Source organism: Paramormyrops kingsleyae, chromosome 24 (genome assembly GCF_048594095.1).
Source record: "Paramormyrops kingsleyae isolate MSU_618 chromosome 24, PKINGS_0.4, whole genome shotgun sequence".
NCBI lineage: Eukaryota > Metazoa > Chordata > Actinopteri > Osteoglossiformes > Mormyridae > Paramormyrops > Paramormyrops kingsleyae.
Window position 1 is genome coordinate 11,044,685 of NC_132820.1, and position 21,629 is coordinate 11,066,313.

Below are 21,629 nucleotides of genomic sequence, written 5' to 3' on the forward strand. Positions count from 1 at the left end.
ATTGAATTCTGTAATGATGTCATTAATAATTAATCAATTAAGTGTGATGTCGACAGAGCAGGCAGCTAGCGTAATGAGTTGTGCGTTTCCACTGCCTCCTCCCTTATTTAGGCTTTATTTCGAGCGCTGATGTCGCCCCTCGCTGGTCAAAGGCTTAAATTACACCCTCAAAGGGTCACAGCAGGAGACTGAACAGGAATGCAGGCCTCCATCTGGAAGCAGCTCATTAGTCAGCGTGAGGGTCTGGTCCGAAGTCCAGAGCGTATGGAGCAGCGCATGTGAGCCCTGCGATGCAAACATACTTACATCACGCTCTCCAAGGACACAAGTGGCCGGTCGGCTGGTTATTACCAGCAGAATGCATGCATTGATCTGACTGACTGGAAACTATGCGACGGTCCCTTCGGTTTAGATTTCATTATTATTTAAATTTTATAATTAATATTTACTTTTTTTTCTTAACCAAGGGGTATTCTGAGGAAATGCATAACTACCAAAATGACAAGTGAATTTATCCAGATGATTTGAAAGCAGGATGGTTCAGTTCATTTATAATTTAAGGAATTTTCATGTAGGCACAAGTTAGACACTTTTATCCAAAACACCCTGTGTTTTTCAGACAGCAGGACCAATGGTGACCTCGCTCCGCTGACCCTGGGATTCGAACTGACAACCTTCTGATCACAGACAGAACCTCCTCTGAGCCACACACTGCCCCTATGGATATTATAATTTGTCGATCAGAAGCTTTATGATCCGCCTCCTTCCCAATGTTGTCTGCGAAGATGCACCCATCCCCCCCACCATCTCTATTCTCACAGACCGCAAAATACATGTGTAGGCGCCGCGGAGATAACATACACAGTGATATTCACTAGTGAGAGGGCTGATGTGCCACCGTTCTGACACCATTCAGTTCAATTCACCTGACTTTGATATAGCGCCCCCTTTCTGCGCAGCCCTGAAGTGCTCATTAAATTTCAAGTTAACAATAGTAACAGTGCTCAACATCTGAGCAGAAAAAGAGCAAAGGAAATCACCCCCCCCCCCCCCCCCAACACTGGTCTGCTACTGTGAAAATGGAGAGAGGTACAGATGGGAGTCATAGTTATGTATCCCGAACTGGATCAAATGAAATACGGCATTTGTCTGTGTGATCTGTGTCTGGAGGTTCCACTGCTGGCCTCCAGGAGGAGCTGGTGAGTAACCCTGACACCGACAAAAGTGGCAGCAGACTTGTTTAATTAAATAAGATGTCATTAAGTACGGCTGATTTGAATGATTTTGTGTATATGAATTTTAGGGTGTTGAAAATGGTTTACTTTCTGACGCAAACTGGTCATTGAAATCAGAATTCATCTTAACAGCACCTTAAGTATGGTGTGGTGGTGAAAGAAAACATACATTTGATTTAACATTACATAACAGTCTATCATACTATTTACACAATATTGACGCCTTTTCTGGGTGAAAGTCTGCTTTGCAATTTTCCGCTCCCCCCGCTAGATGGCGGTGGCACCCAGAGCGCCGCGTGCCACCCGGTATGTTATGGTCTTCTTGGAGTAATACCACCGCCAACATGAATTTGACGGAAGCCTCGCTGACCAAGCGCAGGGGTCAGGATTGTGAGGGGGCAGCAGCTCGCTTCACCCTAATTCCCCTTCCCAGTCTGAGCAGCTGTAGGTAGGTGACGCTCACGTAAGCAGACGGCACCGCACCGACTCCAAACCCTGCATACACACACTGTCTGCGAAATGTCCCGATACTTAAACCGCATGATACGAATGCAAATATACCTTTCCCTGAAATCCTTCTACTGCCATTGTCGGGACAGGGATCTTCTTCATAGAGTCATGTAAATCATTAGTATGGGTTTGGCAATATCGACTGAAATGTGGTTGATATCCCAAAATTAGTGCAAGGAATCATCATATGCACAGCGCAAAGAGTCCACCTGTCCCATCTGCTTACCTGGGAGCGGAGAGGAATCCCGAGATCATGGAGGCGCAGTGTATGCCGGGAAGTGAAGTCCTGTGACCAGAAGTCTGACGGAGAGGGGCTACCATGGGGGCGGGGAGATGCATGTGAATATGGGGCAGTTATTTGACAGAATTGCGTTACGCTCTCTCTTTAACAGATCTAGATCAGCACTGGGAATGAGGCCTTTTGTCACAGCATCCAGTTTTGATCAGGGAGGTTGGGTTCAAGACTCGCTAAAGACTCGGTGGGATCAGTAAAGAGGGGCGCTTTGTTTCCCAGACTGATACTGATGCACAGCGACGTTGCGGTCATGGTGAAAAATTACCAGTTTCAGCATCGGTGAACATGGAAAACGCGCATTGACACTTGATCAGTACGAACGCCACTGATTAGGCTATATCGGGAGCTGTTACAAAGTTCAGGGAAAAAAATCTAAATGAAAAACGTAGTTTTCGGAGAACTATATTAAACTTTTGCAACGCGACAGAAAACAAGGCTGAGTCAGTTGATCCGTCCGAGGATTTTCTGTCCATAATCCCCTTGGGGTCCTGGGAGCAGTTTCAGGGTCTCGACATATTGCATTATCGGTGCTCTAATGCGTGATACTTAATGCCTGTTATTAATCACTGGCACGCAGAGGAGTAGCTAAAAATTAAGGCCCCCCTGCCAAAATGTACCGTGGGGGCCACCAGCCCAATTTTCTGTATAATTTTACGTATTCAAGGGCCCCTGTTAAGTACTGACCTTCTGAATCTAACACGGGATGTATGCCTGTACTCTGCACCCCCCTGGCACCACCCCAAAGCGAAATTATTCAAGGGGTAGCCGAAAATTCTTTATGAAAGATATTTATAAAAGCAGGCTTTGGTGGAAGAGACGCTACCTCTGGTCTATTTTAATGAAAGGTTGAAAACCTCTTGGTTTATTATACTTTTATTCCATTCTTTATTCTATTATAGTTTTTGTTTCAGCGCAGTGTTTTTTTCCATATTATACATATCAAATGCACTATTTAACTTTCAGAACAAAGCATAGCCTACATAAATGAACATCACGCACTCGTTTTTGTGCGCCGGTACTGGTGGACAGAGTGATTTCGCCGTTGGGCTCTCGAGGAAGGTCCTTAACCCCAACTACTACAGGGACTGTCTGACTCTGCTTCTTCGATTTGGCTAAAAGCGTCTGTTAAATAAATAAATGTTAACGTCGTACTATATGGGACCGGTTTAGTCAGCGGGGCGAAAACTTCAGTACCCAGACTGCATTGCGCCGATGGGGCGTGTCTCGTGGTGACGGACAGCCGGAGTCCACGCGCAAGCGGCCAGTGGCAGAAACAGGGAGTTTCGGCAGTGCATCGCGCACTGAACGCAGCCCAGCGATGCTGTCAGATATGCGGGGCAGTTCTTAGGGGCACCCCGTAACCGGCGCTCCCACCGCACAGCTGCATATTTGCTGTTCTAATCCTTTTGCGATGTCATTCGCTTTCCTTCGGCGTTCGGTATAGCGCTGTCGCATATTCGCTGCATGGGTGCGCTTTAACGCTGTCAGGTCGCATCAGCCCCCCGAGAAGCGCTGCCCGATGCTGAGGAATGGATAGTGCGCCTGGCAAAGGTGGCAAGATGGTAGAAAGGGATGAGCACTCGGAAAGGGCACCGGGCGGCGACGCGGCGATGGCCGCGCTGCACCAATGCGAGCTCATCCAGAACATGATCGAGATCTCCATCTCCAGCCTGCGGGGTCTGCGGACGAAGTGCGCGGTGTCCAACGACCTCACCCAGCAGGAGATACGCACGTTGGAGGTAATAAAACTAACGCTTCTGGAAGAAAAAAAAGAAGCACTCGCAGTGTCGTTTGCTGGTTCTCCTACCTCGGAGCGCATCCTCCTGGGGTATTGGGGGGGGGGGGGGGGGGGGGGGGTTGACTTGCGTTTTTGCCCCGTTTTCCGTGCACCGCAGTTGGTTTGTATTGTAATGAGCGGGGATTGTGCACAACCAGCTGTCACCAAAATATGCTATTTATAACCGCACAAAGAAATGGCACAGTTGCGTGTGACTTTGCAGCGGGGTGAATCCTGTCGCCACGGCTGCCGATGCTGATGTTTAGGCTCTGGTATGTAGGCGAAATTATATTTGATTCAGCTCCCCCGCCACTCCTCCCCCGCTTTTCTAAATTGGACACTGTATTAATTGCACCGTGGTGATTCCGATCCCTTCATAGGCGTACCGGTCGCCCCGCATTTAACCCGAATTAAGCCCGTAAATCCGCATACAGTGAGACGCCGACGTGTCCTGCCCGGGGGGGAGGGGGAAAGGAAAACCCCATCGGATTATTATATTCCAGTCTCCCACCACAAATAAAGAGGAGACGCGGCGGGCGGCGAGGCGGTGCGCACCGGGGAATGGGACAAAGCGGCCGCACCTGTAGGAATAACTTAGGGAGGGAGAAGGGAAGCCGTCTGTGCGGTGCCACGCGCGAGCGACCATCTGCGGTAAAGCGACAGAAAAGTCCCCTACGGCCTTGGGTGCGACAGTACAAATGTCGAGAGATAATCGCAGGGGCGGCACTTTAAAATAATGTCAATTGCGCAATGTCAGAAAAGGGTGTAAACATGATGCTGCCGGAGGCTGACTTTTGGGACGTAGCTCGTGGGGTCCGGGACCGATTCCTGCTGTTTACTGCCGTTACTCCTGCGAGGCTATGCAGAGATGCCGTTATGACACCTGTAACATGGGTTTCTGCCAAGTTCCACCGTTCCAGGGCCTCTGGCCTTTATGGGGCTTTTTGGCACGTGCAGAAGAGAGCGTGCCCATTGCTGCGGTCCTGGGAAGGGGGGGGGGGGGGGTGCAATCATGGCCACTGTCATGCAGACACTTTCTGATTTTGTCATGTTTTTTTTAATTGGTCAGGCTGTCTGTTTGTCATCCTGTCCTCTGTGGTCCCAGAAAAATAACTAAAATCCTACCCATAATGCCCGGTTGCTGAGCCCGGCACCTGGAAGTAGGTGTTCCTTAGGGATGTGGCAATAGCAGACGAATGACGGCTTAGGGTTGTCCTTACAACACACACCAGATCCCCCCCGTCCCTCCTCCCTGGATTGGGGGAGCATGCAGACTGTCCCTAAACCCGTCCAAAATATGATAGTTACACCTTGAAAACACTTCAGGCCGTTAAACAGTCTGGAGGATGGTGCTGACCGTGTGAGCCCATGCTGTCATGTTTAATATCTATCACTGGGCATTTTGCATCTTTCAATGCGGACTTCATTAGAGCTGCGTGAATGATGGTGCAGCTACGGGTGGGACGTCCAGTGAAGCAGTGCTTTTTGATGTCTTGTGAGCGGGTTTCCAGAGCCAGTGAGCTGAGGAGGGGTGCCAGATGGTTCCATTGGGCTTTAAACATTAGGAGTTTGGGCTCTGAACCCACAACCATGGAAACATGTGTCACTGTGCCACCTCATCCAAAGCACTGTAAATGCATGGTTAGATGAGTGGTCATCTTTGATTGGCTCAGGTTACCGTCATGTCATTGTCAGGTTATGTCATTATCCTAATTGGCTGAATCGTTTGGAAGGGGGGCAGTGTGAGCGACATACGTCGCTGAGTGGATCGAGCCACTGTGGACCATACACATCCAGGGAGCGTAGGTCACATGACCAGCTGAGTATGACCGAAGAGTCTAGGTAGGCATACGAGGCATCCTGGTGACCGGGAGGAAGTTGGCCGTCCTCAAGCATACATTCAGGAAGAGGGCCTCTTTGTTTTTGGGAGAGGCAAGGGAGCAGAGGTGAGCATTAAAAGGAGACCCACAATCTGCAGGGTGGTCTCTAGCTGATATAACGGATGGCCACTCCAGCGTGGAGTACAGCTTGAACCCACAGCTGACCGTGGCAGAAGGGGCCTCGTTAATGGCTCATTAAAGCCGCTCGTTATGACACTCGTTACGACCCTCGTTACACCAACGCCGGCGTAGATGATGGTGCTCAGGCTCTCCAGCTGGGCCACAGGTGGCAGCGTGGGCAGGGCCGAGATCTCACACGTCTCATCCTCATCTCGAGTCTCCGCTCCCATCCAGCGGCTCCTCTACGCCCCCCCCCCCCCCGCCAGCAGCTGACGTTTCCAAAATGGCCACCGTCACTTACGGCGTAATCCTCTAGCGCAGCCGGACGTCGATTGCGCTGAGGATTTAAATCTGTCAGCCTCACTTAACTTCCGAAACATTCCAGTTGCACAACTCGGAGAATCGTGCCCCCCCCCCCCCCCCCCAGACCCAACCATTCCTGGGCCCCTCTCCTGCCCCCTGCAGGCAGGTTGCGGTGTAACGGCAGGCTGAGACTCACTGTGCTTGCTGCGCTGTAGGTAAATTTAGAGACACTCCCTCCCACGTCTTTCCAGGACTGCTCGGTAAATACAGGAGTCATGTGACTGGGGATGGAGATGGGGGGGGGGGGGGGGTGGATACCTGGGCTGGCCAGGATGGAGCGGCTCGGTGGGGGTTGGAGGAGGACCTGAGCATCCACGGAAGCAGGCTGGAGGAGCAGTTAGCAAAAGTAATAGAATTGAACTGGTTAGATTTAAGGATGAGATTAAGGATGGTGTTCATTATTAGGACAAGTTTAGCTGGATGTGTTGATCTTCTGATCCTGAAGAGGGGGGGGGGGGAGGACATGGTGCTAAATCTGTGTGAGATGCGGGGGCGTGTGCTGGGCACAGTGGATCCCCAGCATGTCGATCCAGGGGGGTGGGGGGGGGGGGGGGGTGGATACAGCAGCAGAACACTGAGAGAATGAACGAGCACAGAGAAGTGGGGAGAGTGAGGGTGGGGGGCATGGTGGGTGAGGGTGGGGGGAAGGCTGATTCCACATTCTGCCAGCTCTGCTTTTGAAAAATCTTAGTTTCTATTTTAGTTTGAAATCCTTCGCTGAGGTTTGTGGGAGCCTCAGGTGGGCTTAGAATAAGGTGAGGGAGGGGCCAGTCACTCCTCCTCCACCCTCTCTGTGTATCTGCTAGCCGTGTGTGTGTGTGTGTGTGTGTGTGTGTGTGTGTGTGTGTGTGTGTGCAGGTTTGTATCTACCACATTATAGGGGCCAAAAAATGCAATCAAAAAAAAAAAAACCAAAAGTCTTGTATTTTGTTTGGTTACTTATGGTTAAGGTTACGGTTGGGTAGGGGTTAGGGTTGTCATAGTTAGGATTAGGGTTGTCATAGTTAGGATTAGGGTTATGCCCATGGAAATGGATGGAGAGTCCTCACAGTGATAGGAATATATGAACTGTGTGTGTCTGTGTGTGTGTGTGACTGTGTGTGTCAAGGTCAGGGCTTTCAGCACAAAGGAGGTGCCGTTGGGAGGCTCGACGCACCATAAGGCCCAAGGATTAGAGCTTCTTTGTGAGGGAGGGGGAGACGGCTGGGGTCACGTTACCCACGGCAACGCTCTGGAAACTGTGACACCCCACTGAGTTCCGTGCAGCCTGTGGCTGTGTGCTTCTAACAAGGCCTGCTGTGATTGGTGCTGCTCGAGCCCTTCGTGTCCTGATTGGCGGAGCAGCAGAGTGTTTATACCTCATGAAGGAACTCATTAAACATGAGAGTGTAAGACTAGTGTCAGTGTCTGATACGTGCTCTCTGCGGAGCCTGCTGCAGACACTGCGGATCCTTCCGGAGCAAATCCCAGGGCAGCACGGATATGGCGCTGATCTGACCGCTAAGAGCATTAATGTCCAGGTGAGAGCTGGCCTGGGAGCGGCCACACACTGATCAGGGGCCCAAGAGCAGCCCAGCTGTGTTATTCTTCCTTTGCACGATTCCCTGCAGGTGCAGGAGTGCAGGGTTTGTCGCCAGGAGGTTGTGGGGTCTGGACTCCCAGGGTGATCCTTAGTGTTCAGTGAGCTGAGAGTGTCGCTGTATTCGGTACTGGGCGGGCAGACCCATCTCGGCCTGTTGCTCGTAAATATTCATGCGCTGCCTGACGAGCTCCGACGTACTGCTCCTGTGCAGGAGAAAATGCGCAGGTTGGGTGATGTGGCAGAAAAAGCCCCCCCCCCACCCCCATCGCCCATGGACCTCACTCCCAAACCCCCGCGAGTGTGACCGCAGTGTCACTCTCACGCTTAACAGGGTACTACACCAGTTTGCAGGGTGCCCAGTGTGTGCCCTCTGTGTGTTGTCGTGTGACGCTGGTGATCCATGGCGCAGAAAGGTGGGCACACAGGTCCGCAGCCGGCGTAGCGGCCTCACGGCACCCCCCAGAACCGGTTGTCATGGCAACACTGCGCCTCGGCGTCTCTCCCGCCTCCCCGTTCGGCTGGCTGGGGGCCCGGTTAGTGCCGCAGAATCGAAACAGGGGGAGGGAGGAAGTGGGTGTTGTTAACACGCCGATGTCCTGGGAGCAGAGGAGATAATGTAGGCAGCTGTAGGTCCGTCCCCCCTCCCCTGCCTGCATCTTTGCCCCCCCCCCCCTAAGCTGGCACACCTGAGTTGTGATCTGTCATCAAACTCACCAGCAAGCAGAACCGGGCAATTTTTAGCACCAGAATCAGTCATAAATTTTTAAAATCTGGTCAAAACGCAGAGCTGTCTGCCTGTTCTTCAGAGTCCGCTGGAGTCACAGAGTCCTGCTGCGGGGGTGGGGGCAGCTCCACTAGAATCTTTAGCTGATATCACAATAATAAAAGAGCTTCTGCTTGACCATCGGTGCCAGGCTTTTCTCAAGATGTGTGTCTCTGCCATTAATGAGATTCTAAGTAAAGCTTCTGCAGAAGTTTCTGAGGGAAACAACTTTAAGGGCCGTTAATGTGATTTTTTTTCCCCCAGACAAACCTGCATCGGACGCCCTGAACGCAGCCCGAGGCGGCATCTTCAGGATGTTGCTGCCGTTCTCTTCTGTCGTGACCCATTTTTGTCCTGTTCTCTGTGCACTAGCTTGTCTGTTTTTGTTGTGTACATACAGCTTAAGTACTCCTTATAAACTGTCTTGAGCAGCCAAAACAATTAAGTATTTGTCTAGCTTTTCAATAGTGAAATTAGGAAGTCAGTCTGGTTTATTATCAAAAACATTCTTCTTTGCTACATTTGCCGAGTTCAGCTGGCTGACAGCATCCTCATTTCTCCCATTAAGGATCATCTAGAACATTCTGGACGTTTCTGATACTGAGTTAGTTTAGATCCTCCTCACTTCTGTAGGGTTCCACAAGGCCTGCTTCTTGGACCTGTTACAGTTTAATTTTGGCCTTTCGAGACGTTAACTGTGAATTAATCACACATAAAATGCCATTTTTTTGGCTGGCTAAAGCTGGTACTGGCAGTGAGGGAGGTTTTGTAAACAGCCTTGATTTCGCAACAAGAATTCGGCTGGTTCTTGTGTTGCACAAGGGCCACTTATTTTATTAATGTGGGTGTATGTGGGCCTCTGTTGGAGCGTGAGGGCCTTTGTGAACGTCGGGACGGGGCGTGGTGTGTGTACATGTGATCTGTCCCCATGGTCAACATAGAGGATCCAGCAAACATGTGGAGATACCGTCTATTCTTGTTTGGCTTCACATTGACCGGAATTCTCCACTCATTTTTTCAAGGGTCATGTGTTCCTTCAGAGAGTGTCAGAGGTTAATGAGGGTTCATTGGGGCTTGCAGCCAGAGTCACTGATCACTGGGGCTGTGGGCTTCCAGCCAGAGTCACTGATCACTGGGGCTGTGGGCTTCCAGCTGGAGTCACTGATCACTGGGGCTGTGGGCTTGCAGCCGGAGTCACTGATCACTGGGGTTGTGGGCTTGCAGCCGGAGTCACTGATCACTGGGGTTGTGGGCTTGCAGCCGGAGTCATTGATCACTGGGGCCGTGGGCTTCAAGCCGGAGTCACTGATCACTGGGGCCGTGGGCTTGCAGCCAGAGTCACTGATCACTGGGGCCGTGGGCTTGCAGCCGGAGTCACAGATCACTGGGGCCGTGGGCTTGCAGCCGGAGTCACTGATCACTGGGGCCGTGGGTTTCCAGTCAGAGTCACTGATCGCTCAGTCAGTGGGTTTCCAGCGTGAGTCTGTTTATTGTCCTGTTAAAGATGCTAAATAAGACACATTTCTGCAGCTCTACCTGAGACAGACCCCAGTTCTGCGAGACTGATGTTCCCCCGATAAATACCTCAAACAGGTCAAACTTTAGTGCCTTGTCTGCCCCCCGCCTCCCTCCTTCTGATTTCACAGGTGCCGCGAGGCAGAGGGTGCCGGACTCTCCTCTGACCCTCTGTCAGATGTCACACAGCGCTGGCTGGGGACGAGCTGTGTCCAGGTGGGCGGGGGGACCCGCAGACCCACAAAATGATCGCAGCAGAACCAGCATGAGCGAGTCTGGTCTCAGTGAGAATTCTGCTCATGGGCAGAAGCCAGGGGCTCAAGGGGGGCCGGGGGGGCCGTCTGCTGGCCTGGCCGTGAACCCTGTGACATCACAGTGCTACGCCGGCAGCAGGCCCAGCTCTGTGATGGCACCCGGTCGCCATGGCAGCGGCACAGACGCCCCCTTGCTGTTCTGCTCCATATTAATAGTGGATATTTTTATCTGTTTGACGGCCATAGGGATCTGAGGAGGTCTGCGGCCGCGGACTGAGGGTGCGTTTCGGTTTATGTCGAGGGGCCGGTTCCTGAGAAGCGGTTCTCTTCTCTAGAGTGACGCAGATAAACGCAGGCCGTCGTCTCCAGCTTTGCACCCCGTGTGTGTGGTCGTCTTGGAGTCAGTGTCGGCTTAGCGATGAGGAGGCTTTCCATGCCTGACGGCAGGCTGTGCCCTACTTTTATTTGGTTTGATTTTGTTTCATTTATCTGTGTGGCGTGCACTTTTCATCCGCTCCCTTGGCTGTCCAGGTCTTTGTCCCGTAGTGATTTCCCCCTGTATTGTTTATTAATAATTATTAATAAAATCATTAATCATCAATAAAAAGAGGTGATAGGCCCAGGGGGTGCACGTCTGATCTGAGCTGTATTTCCCGAGGCAGAGATGAGGGGTCATGTTGGATATCAGAGCCCAGAGCCCTGGTTCAATGAGAGAGTCACACTGAATTGTCCTGTTCTCTGTTGCCCCCTGCAGGTGAAGCTGGTGAAGTACATTTGCAAGCAGCTGCAGTGCAAACGTAAGGTTCCCCAAGAGGAGCGACCGCAGGCCCTGGATGGGTACCCCCGTCTCGCTGACTGGCTACGCATCATCAACCTGCGACCAGAACTCATTGAGGTTCGTGACTGTGTTTGACTGTATACACCTTCACTGTCAGATGAAACCACTTGTGTCCACTTTTTGCTGATTCAGACTTACTATAGACGGAATACACCCGTTCTCCTTTGTCCACTAATAGTGTTTGACATCTAATGACCAGTGAAAAGATATATCGTATGATCTCATCAAAGTCATCAAGATAATATTTTGTATAGTGGGTTCTTAGTCGATCAGAATCCTCAGCTGCAGATGTGCTTTTATTTTGAAGGTTTGTTTTTCTTCCAGCCAGTGTTTTGGGCAGGCTGCGTTTGTCTTGGCGGCAATCGGATATTGTTTTTTCCCTGTCTAGAATAATAAAGAGGTTCCTCTCCTTCACGGACGAAGAAAAAGTCTTCTGTCTTTTCTCCTCTCGCCACTTTATATTTGTAGTTGACATTTGTATTCGTGATGGTCGTCTGTATAGATTTATCTCACAAATTTTAACTTAACGTTGAGAGCTAGATAGCTAGCTAACTAACACCGTCGTCGATTGCGAATATAGAGCAAGATTCGTTCGTATCTTACCGACACTGACATATTAGTCCTTGCTGACAGCAGTCCATTTAAAGTTCATTTGAAACATTAAACCGTTCACTGACGGCTGTGTAAAGACAGGTTCCTATTTGTGGTGCTCAGAGTGTCTCATTACGTTGTTTCAGGCTTATTTTGTAAAGTTATTTCTGCCAAAATGTGTTCTTTCATAATCCCGAAATAATGGGTTTTTATAGACGTGTGTTTTGCATCGGACAGCGACAATATATATGCGTCAGTTGGGTGTGTGTATGTATGTCAGTTCCCATGTCTGTCTGTAGATTTTGTGTGTGTAGATCTATGTGTATCTATAGATTGTGTGTGATTATAATTCCTCCCTTTACCTGTATTGCACTTAGTCTACTTACATGGTGACATCCTGTAGGTCACTTTGGTCTGTGTGTTATGTGGTCTATGTTTGGTCTGTGTCTGATGTTTTATTTCCGGTATTTTTTGACCCCACTCGATGATGCTGTCTTTTCAATAAAGGGCTCATTGTATGCCCCAATGCAAGTCGAGAGCACCATCTAGTGGGGTCAAAAAATACTGCAAGTGGTTCATAAGACTAGTCATCGCTCTGCTCATTGTGCACCGCCTACAGGCTCTGCCAGCACACCTTTCCCTGGACACCCTGCTCCACATGCCCAGCCCACAGGTTCTCCAGCTGCTCCAAGGTCTGGGCTCCAGCTCAGAAGACTGCTCCAAGCTCACTGCTGCCCTCTCCTGTCTGCGAAGTGCCACTGAATCGGGTGGGTCCTTGTGTACTTTGACACTTTCCCAAGGCACTTGAGGTTAATTCATCTGATAATGAATGTCCTAAGGGTGCAAAGGTAGCCTCCATCCTAAAAAAGGAACTTGTGATTACTAAGTGTGAGTAATCCAAATGTAATTACAGTTTGGTGTAATCCCTCATATGTCCTACAGAGGGAGAACTGAAGGACGATGTAGCCTCTTGGATGTTGGACCCAAAGAGACGGGACAGCGGCCCATCCGCTCCACCCATGGACCAGCTGACCTTCCCAGGGGGGTCCCTGCGGCCCCACAGCCCCTCCCCCTTAGCTCGTTCACCTGGGCTCACCCATACCATCTTGGGTCCCACCTCCTCTGGTCTTGATGGAGCCCCCTCTGAACATATTCCTGCTTGCTCCTCCCTGCCCTGTCACGCCGCTACCCCCCCTGCCACCCCCCCCTCCAGGAGGCGACCCCGCCTGAAGCCCCCCTGCACACCCCCACCCCCCTCTCGGAAAGTAGCCCAGCCGCCCCCTAATGTGGCTCTGACCCGCAGTCGGAGCCACGAGTCCCAGCTGGGCCACCGCATCGAGGAGCCCCCCAGTGTTGATACAGCTGGCCGGTGAGTGTCTGCTCAGAATACTCAATGGTGCTGTACGGCTACTCAAAGTACTGTACAAATATTATATGATGTTGTATTGAGTACTCATGGGTGATTCTAGATTTTTTAAGAGGGGCATAAGAGGGACCATAATTCATGCAGTGGGGCCAACTTTATCATTAGCCAGTGATATTTCTTTAAATCGGTGAGTGATGGGGGAGCACTCCGGGGGCTATCAGCTACGGCCAGTGCCCCTGGCACCCTGCCCCTGTATATACACCTATGAGTACTAGATGAGTATTGTGTTGGTACTGCCTGAGTATTACTTCTATATGAGTACTCTGAATATTGCAGGACTATTATGTAGTACTTTATTGCCACTCAGAGTACCATTTGAGTATTGCGCAGAGATCTCCGCTGACCTTCCTTTGCTTCAGGTCTGCCAAGAAGAAGAAACTGCTGCTGAACATGCACGTGAATGGCGGCGTCCCTGTGGGAGGCTGCTGGGAGGATTCTCCCTCCCGTTCCCCGTTGCTCTCAGGGCGCGCCCCCCACGTTCCCCTGGAGGAGCACGGCACCCATAAGAGTAAGTCGCGCCCCTCAGCGCCCCCTGCAGTTCAGCATGAGTGCCACTTCGCTGACACCCTCCATCGCTGTCTTCAGACAATGCAGTGGTCCGGCGGAGTTCTCCACAGGCTGTAAGGAGGGACATCGGCCTGGCTGTCACTCACAGGTGGGGCCATTTGGAAGCACATGTATACTACCAGCAGGGGGCAGCATGGTTCAGGGTATGAAGCCGTTTGCCCGCCTGTGCCGTCACACCATCAACTTCCCTTTGAAGGTTCTCCACAAGGTCCTGGCTCTCACAGACCTGTCAGGTGTGTCAGAAGAGCATGATGTTCGGGGTCAAATGCAAACACTGCAGGTGAGTGGGCAGAGCTCACTGCAATGTGGTGGATCACTATTGGAAACTGTGGCTATCTGTTCTCCCGATGCTGGATTTCAATTGGTGCCTTTATTCCCTCTTCATAGGTTAAAGTGCCATAACAAATGTACGAAGGAGGCTCCTTCCTGCAGAATCTCCTTCCTGCCACGTAAGCTGAGCGGCTCGTAATCACAGCCTTGGGGTATTACTCTCTGAAGGCCCATGTGACCTCTCCCTTATTTCCTTCCCCGAATTCCAGTGGCGAAAATTCGGAGAACAGAGTCTGTCCCGTCGGACATCAACAACCCAGTGGACCGGCCCACAGAAGCACCGCAGTTTGGCACGCTGCCCAAAGCCAAGGTGGCTGAGGTTGTCTTGCGGCAGGGAGACGCCCCCTGGTCCTGTGGGTGTGACTAACAGACCCCGTGTCCCCCCCACCCTCAGGAACACCCCCCAGTGCTGAACCCAGTGGACTCCAGTAGTAACCCCTCCTCCACTACCTCCTCAACACCGTCCTCGCCCGCGCCCTTTCAGCAAGGAAACCCCCCCAGTGCCACCCCACCACCGCTGAACCCCTCCCCCAAGGGGCCCCGTGAGAGCCGCTTCAACTTCCCCGGTGAGTTTGAACACGGGAGTTTGTGCTGGGAGCCTGAACATTGACAGTGAATCTGAGCATGGGAGTTTGTGCTGGGAGACTGAATGCTAACAGTGAATCTGAGCATGGGAGTTTGTGCTGAGAGACTGAATGCTAGCAGTGAATCTGAACATGGGGAAGCATGGGCTGGGAGCCTGAACACTGACAGTGAATCTGAACATGGGAGTGTGTGCTGAGAGACTGAACACTGGCAGTGAATCTGAGCATGGGAGTTTGTGCTGGGAGACTGAATGCTAACAGTGAATCTGAACATGGGGAAGCATGGGCTGGGAGCCTGAACACTGACAGTGAATCTGAACATGGGAGTGTGTGCTGAGAGACTGAACACTGGCAGTGAATCTGAGCATGGGAGTTTGTGCTGGGAGACTGAATGCTAGCAGTGAATCTGAACACGGGGTGTTTTGAGTGACTGTACACTAACAATCTAATTGGGGTCTCTCTTTCTTTAATTTTGAACTTGTTTTTACATTAGCTGCTTGCTACTTCCAGCACAGACAGCAGTTTATATTCCCTGGTGAGTTAATAACCTGAACCCTAACCCTAACATTCCCTGATTGCATGGGCCCTGTCTGTTTATCTGTTCATGTCCTGGTACAAGGTGTTTACCAGTGCTGTACTACCAAATTCTACACATACACCATGAACCAGGAAACTGAGCTGCATCTGGCCCTAAAAGTGGCCATTTTGGCTCTATTTCCGGATGACTGCATTTTGCTCTGCCACTCTATCACCTACAGACCTGCCCGGTGCTCTCCGTTCCGAAGGAGGCCAGCACAGCCCAGAGTAAGCCCCCGCCATCAATCACAGCGTTGTATTAACTGCGGGAAAATGGGTGCCTCTGCCTCACTCACCTCCCTTGACTGTCCCTCCTAAAGGGGGGAGCCATCGTCAGAAGACCCGAAATTGCCTCTAGCCGAGGAGGAGGGCGATGAGGTAGGTTTTGGATGGTGCAAGGCCATCTAGTGGTCTGGAGTCAGGAGGGAGAGGCACGGCTGCTGTACCTTAGAGCGGTCCTGCAGCTGTAAGGTACAATGTGTGTCTGGCTGTGTTTGTGCAGGAAGAGGAGGGTGAGGATGATGTGGCTGAGGAAGAGGATGGCGAGGATGAAGGGGAGGAGGATGAGGGGGCCCCGCTGGAATTCTATGGCTCGGTGGAGGTGGTGGAAGAAGAGGCCGGGAGGGCGGGCGGCTCGGATGGGGAGCGCCATGTGGGCGGCACCGATGGGCTGGACGAGCTCCCGGTGTCACGGGGCGGGGCCACGACAGGGGGGTCTTGGAGGGGCCCTATCTCGCGCAAGGCCAGCCAGACCAGCGCGTACCTGCAGGAGTGGGACATCCCCTTCGAGCAGGTGGACCTGGGCGAGCTGATTGGTAAGGGCCGCTGGGGGCGTGTCCACCGGGGCCGCTGGCATGGCGAGGTGGCCGTACGGCTCCTGGAAATTGACGGCAACAACCAAGACCACCTGAAGCTCTTTAAGAAGGAGGTGATGAACTACCGGCAGACGCGGCACGAGAACGTGGTGCTCTTTATGGGCGCGTGTATGGCCCCACCCCACCTGGCTATCATCACCAGGTGAGTCCAGCCCCGCCCCCTGGCTGCCCCTTGGAGCATGTCATGGGGAAAGGGCCACACTCACTGAAGCACTGACTTCCTGTACCCCAGCTTCTGCAAAGGCCGGACGCTCTACTCCGTTGTGAGGGACACCAAGAATCAACTGGACATCAACAAGACCAGGCAAATCGCTCAGGAAATCGTCAAGGTAATGGCAGGAGCCAAGAGCCCCCACTGTCTCATAGCAAAGTGTCGTAAGATTGCTAACAGCAACCCCCCCCCCTCCCCCCCACAGGGAATGGGCTACCTTCACGCAAAGGGCATCGTCCACAAGGATCTCAAGTCTAAGAACGTGTTCCATGACACCAACAAGGTGGTCATCACAGATTTCGGGCTCTTCGGCATCTCGGGAGTGGTTCGGGAGGGGGGGTAAGGACCATAGTATGCTGACCCCCCCACCCCTGAGAAACATGGGTCTCCGAGGCCTCATTTGAAAGACTTGCAAAGGGAGGGCAGATGGTACAGACGACAGAAGAAAGGGGGCATAAGAGGGGCTGTAATTCTTGCAGGGTGGGCAAACCTATCTTTAACCAATGATATATTTCATATTGGTGAGTGACAGGGGAGGGGGTACACCTGGACCAATCAACTTTAGCTGCCCCTGTGGCTCCACCCCTGTATACCCCCATGCATTATGCATTATGGTCATCTGTCTCTCCGTGCCCCCCGTGCAGGCGGCAGAATGAGCTCCGGCTTCCCCGCGGCTGGGTCTGCTACCTGGCCCCCGAGATCGTGCGGAGGATGCGCCCTGGGGTCTCGGAGGACCGCCTCCCCTTCTCCAGCGCTGCTGATGTCTACGCATTTGGGTAGGTGTGGCCACTTCTGGGACACACCTACAGAGCATCCAATTATCTCTGTCACCCTTGTAGCAAGTACTGGTTTTTTTGAAGGCCAAAAATGGGTTTTTGGGTGTATGTGGGCTCTATTTCAGCTAGCAATGCATGCTGGGAACTGTAGTCCATCTGATTAACATGTTTCTCCTTAGCACCATCTGGTACGAGATGCAGGTGCGTGATTGGCCCATGACCACCCAGCCTGTGGAAGCAACAATCTGGCAGGTGGGCAGTGGAGAGGGGATCCGGAAAGTGCTGTCAGAACTCAACCTGGGCAAAGAGGTCACGGTGAGTAGGAGGGGGGTTTATCGATTGTCAGGAGTGGTACATCGATAGTATCACCCAGGTATCAGGGTATATCGATAGTCTCACCCAGGAATCAGGGTATATCGATAGTCTCACCCAGGAATCAGGGTATATCGATAGTCTCACCCAGGAGTCAGGGTATATCGATAGTCTCACCCAGGAATCAGGGTGCATCAGAAGTCTCACCCAGGAATCAGGGTATATCGATAGTCTCACCCAGGAATCAGGGTATATCGATAGTCTCACCCAGGAATCAGGGTGCATCAATAATAGCCACATAATATTTGAACCTCCTGCCATCCAGTTACAGGGCCAGCTCTCTAAGCGTTGGGTGGGCTGGCAGTCATCCTGCGTGTGAAGTGAGACCCTTATGTCTCCCCAGGAGATCCTGTCGGCCTGCTGGTCCTACGAGCTGAGGGAGAGGCCCAGCTTTCTGCAGCTGGCCGACATGCTGGAGCGGCTTCCCAAGCTGAGCCGCCGCCTCTCGCACCCGGGACACTTCTGGAAGTCCGCCGAGTGCGTATCCTAGGCCGAGTGCCTCTGGAATTGGAGTGGGGGGTGGGGGGATGCTGAATAATTAGCTAATTGGTGACCTTCTCAGATTCCCAGACTGTGGAAGCTGTTCTATACACAGCGGTAATGCTAGCAGGAAATGATCTATAGTGACAGGAAGCATCTCTTGTCTGGCTGGAGTGCAGCAAATTCATCCTTGCATTCACTGACCACTGCACCCTCCAAGCAGTGCCCAGACTGTGCCATCACATGCAGGAATGCTGACTCTGTCGCCCCCTTGTGTTTTGATTAAGTAAAGCAACCTACTCCAGAGCTGCAGTAGAGGCAGCACATTCAGGCCACATATCTGGACATCTGGGACTCTGTGGGAGTGAGGCCATGTGTTTGTCTGGAGCCTGTGCGCCCCCTGCAGGCTGCCTTCATCATTTCGTCCTCTTTGCTGCCTTTAGCTTCATACCAGCGTTGTTTCTCTCCCTGCTAGTCTGCTTTTTCTAACCGTCTCTCTCTTCCCTTCTCTCTGTCTCTTTCACTTTCAATTTGTCTCTCAGGTTGTAGCTGCCAAACCAACTCTACCCGCCCCCCCCCAGCCCTAAGCCTGTTCTGCATGCTTCTGATACCCATACCGCACACACACAAATGCTCATACACTGAGACAGACACACAGCCGACCCCCCCCACCCCCGCCACGGATGACCCATTACCCCAACCCCCCCCCCCAGGCCACCCGCTTCATCCACTCGTCCGTCTGTGCGATTCGCTGAGTGGGGCTGGTGCCAGGCTGCAGGAGGGCCCAGCTTACGCTGCTTTTGGGACTGGCAGATGCTTTTATATGTTTTATATGTCAGAGATCTTCTGTTTTACATGTTTACTGTGTTTACCTTCTGCCCTGCACTGCTGTGAAACAGCTTTTATAATTAAAATGTTTGTTTGTACCTCCTGTGTTTTGATTGGCATCACTTAGCACGGTCCTCTGTTTGACTAATGCCCTGGTGCATATCATAATCCCCAGAGTTGGGAGGGGGTGGTGGTGGCATGTGGGGGTGGGGGAGGGGGGGTGTTAGCCAAATCGATCGGCCAGATTTCGTCAAGTTAAGTGGGGCTTTGCTCTTTACTCTTATACCAACCATATCCACAGCACACAGGGGCCCGAAATAATGTTCCCCTGGACTGCAGTGCTGCTTACAGTCATGTGAAAAAATTAGGACGCCCAATTAAATATTTGGTTCTTTATTAAGAGATATCAACATGTCAGTATTAAATGTTCTTTCAAATTATGTCTTTAGCTAAAGGTGATGCAGTTGCATCATCAATGGAAATACAAGAAACAAACAGAAACAGCCCCCCGCTCTCCCTGAGAAAGTCCACTTTAACATGGAGTCCCTTAAATAAGCTGAGGATCAGCGGTTTGAGTTGGGGAGACAGCTGGATGAGGGGCACTGCAGAGTGCTGGATGAGGGGCACTGCAGAGTGCTGGATGAGGGGAGAGGCAGAGTGTTGGATGAGGGGAGCTGCAGAGTGCTGGATGAGGGGAGAGGCAGAGTGCTGGATGAGGGGAGCTGCAGAGTGCTGGATGAGGGGAGCTGCAGAGTGCTGTGTGAGGGGAGCTGCAGAGTGCTGGATGAGGGGAGAGGCAGAGTGCTGGATGAGGGGCACTGCAGAGTGCTGGATGAGGGCACTGCAGAGTGCTGGATGAGGGGCACTGCAGAGTGCTGGATGAGGGGAGAGGCAGAGTGCTGTGTGAGGAGAGATGCAGAGTGCTGGATGAGGGGAGAGGCAGAGTGCTGTGTGAGGAGAGATGCAGAGTGCTGGATGAGGGGAGAGGCAGAGTGCTGGGTGAGGGGAGCTGCAGAGTGCTGGATGAGGGGAGAGGCAGAGTGCTGGATGAGGGGCACTGCAGAGTGCTGGATGAGGGCACTGCAGAGTGCTGTGTGAGGGGCACTGCAGAGTGCTGGATGAGGGGAGCTGCAGAGTGCTGTGTGAGGGGAGCTGCAGAATGCTGGATGAGGGGCACTGCAGAGTGCTGGATGAGGGGCACTGCAGAGTGCTGGATGAGGGGCACTGCAGAGTGCTGTGTGAGGGGAGCTGCAGAGTGCTGGATGAGGGGCACTGCAGAGTGCTGTGTGAGGGGAGCTGCAGAGTGCTGGATGAGGGGAGCTGCAGAGTGCTGGGTGAGGGGCACTGCAGAGTGCTGGATGAGGGGCACTGCAGAGTGCTGGATGAGGGGCACTGTAGAGTGCTGGATGAGGGGCACTGCAGAGTGCTGGATGAGGGGCACTGTAGAGTGCTGGATGAGGGGCACTGCAGAGTGCTGGATGAGGGGCGCTGCAGAGTGCTGGATGAGGGGTGCTGCAGAGTGCTGGATGAGGGGCACTGTAGTGTGCAGCAGAGATGCTGCGTGATGCCGCCGTGTGACATCCCAACTTGAATTGTGCGTTTATGCTGCACAGTACATGTGGACAGCCAGGTGCTACAAGCCCCGTTTCTGTTTCCAAGGTCACATCCTGATCTCATCTGGAATCCCCTGATTCTCCTGGAGAGGCTTGCTGACCTGCTCTGGCTCTGCATCCCTCTGTCCTTCTGGGGCATTTCCAGATTTTCTCAAACCAGTCCCTGAAGAGTCCTGCAGTTTCCTTAAGGCCACCTGCCATTTCCTAGAACCATTTACTGAATATGTTTTAGGGGATCAGGGGAATACCTGATCAGCACTAACAGCACGTGTATATTAGCTACATTTAACTTAACTATTAGAACCAGACAAACGCAAAATGCGTTGCTTTTCGCACCCATTAATATCAGGGTCGTAACTTTGGATAGGTAAAACGCACATACATGAATCGCATATCATTGTAATCAAGGGATCTCGATCCGGTCGTGTAAGTTGTAGCGTTAAGCGCCAAAATATTCCAGAGTAATCCTGTGCGCAATGGGACACATTTTATAAACATTTTCCAGCAAAACGCATCCTTAACAACCCATAAAACTTCGAGAGGATGAAAACTCCGGAAAACAAAGCGCATATTCAGTTCCGCAATGATCCACGCTTTCTGGAGTAAAATATGTATTTTATAATTAATTTATTATAAGCCTATAAATAAAGGGATAGAAAAACACTCAGAAATTGGCTGGAGTTCTATTAGAAAAAAACAACAAAACCCAGCGTTCTATTTATTAGGAAGACACTTACTTGATATTTCCGTAATATGTCAGGGTCAGCCCCTGTGGTCCTACCGTGTCCCTTCCCCGTTTGGCCAGCAGGTGTTGCTGGTCATCCTGTTCTTTATATTAGTCTTTGTTCTCCCCTGTTACCTGTCTGGTCATGTGGCTCAATGTGTTGCGCATGTAGTTGTCTGTGTACCCTTCTGTCCTGTGTTCGAATCCCGCCTCCTCTGTTTTTGTATTTTGCTCCCTAGTGTTTCATTTGAGTTTCTTTAGTTCTTGTGTCTGATTTTGTAGTTGGTTTTGGTTTTGTTCCTTGTGCCCCTGCTTGTGTCTTTACCTGTTTAAGTCTCTAGTGTTGGTTTATGTTTCCTTGTGTCCTTGGTTAGTTCTTAGTTTCCCTGTTTTTAGTTCCTTTGAGTTATTAGTTTCACCTGTGCCCTGTTTCCCTGGTCTTTGTTAATTAGCCTCAACTGTCCTGTGTTAGTCTCGTTACTCCTTAGTATTTTAGTTCCTGCTTCTGTTCAGTTCCCCAGTGGTTCATTGTTGTTGCTCGTCT

At 51.7% G+C, this 21,629-nt stretch overlaps 1 protein-coding gene across 2 annotated transcripts; it reads left to right on the plus strand.

Annotated features, from left to right (window-relative positions):
* Positions 1-1,595: 1,595 nt before the first annotated feature.
* On the plus strand, positions 1,596-18,839 carry LOC111860829 (kinase suppressor of Ras 1-like). Of its 2 annotated transcripts, none has more exons than XM_023844879.2 (19): positions 1,596-1,683; positions 11,049-11,189; positions 12,343-12,490; positions 12,666-13,092; positions 13,509-13,657; positions 13,735-13,804; positions 13,913-13,996; positions 14,104-14,165; positions 14,256-14,356; positions 14,441-14,612; positions 15,124-15,165; positions 15,389-15,434; positions 15,527-15,584; positions 15,709-16,223; positions 16,314-16,410; positions 16,498-16,631; positions 16,937-17,068; positions 17,248-17,383; positions 17,784-18,839. In XM_023844879.2, exons 3-19 carry the CDS (start codon positions 12,382-12,384, stop codon positions 17,928-17,930), a joined length of 2,481 nt encoding a protein of 826 aa, XP_023700647.1. In that variant the 5' UTR covers positions 1,596-1,683; positions 11,049-11,189; positions 12,343-12,381; the 3' UTR covers positions 17,931-18,839. The 2 variants fall into 2 exon arrangements, with proteins under 2 accessions (XP_023700647.1, XP_023700646.1); XM_023844878.2 differs by lacking the exon at positions 1,596-1,683 and adding an exon at positions 3,322-3,779.
* The last annotated feature ends 2,790 nt before the right edge of the window (positions 18,840-21,629 follow it).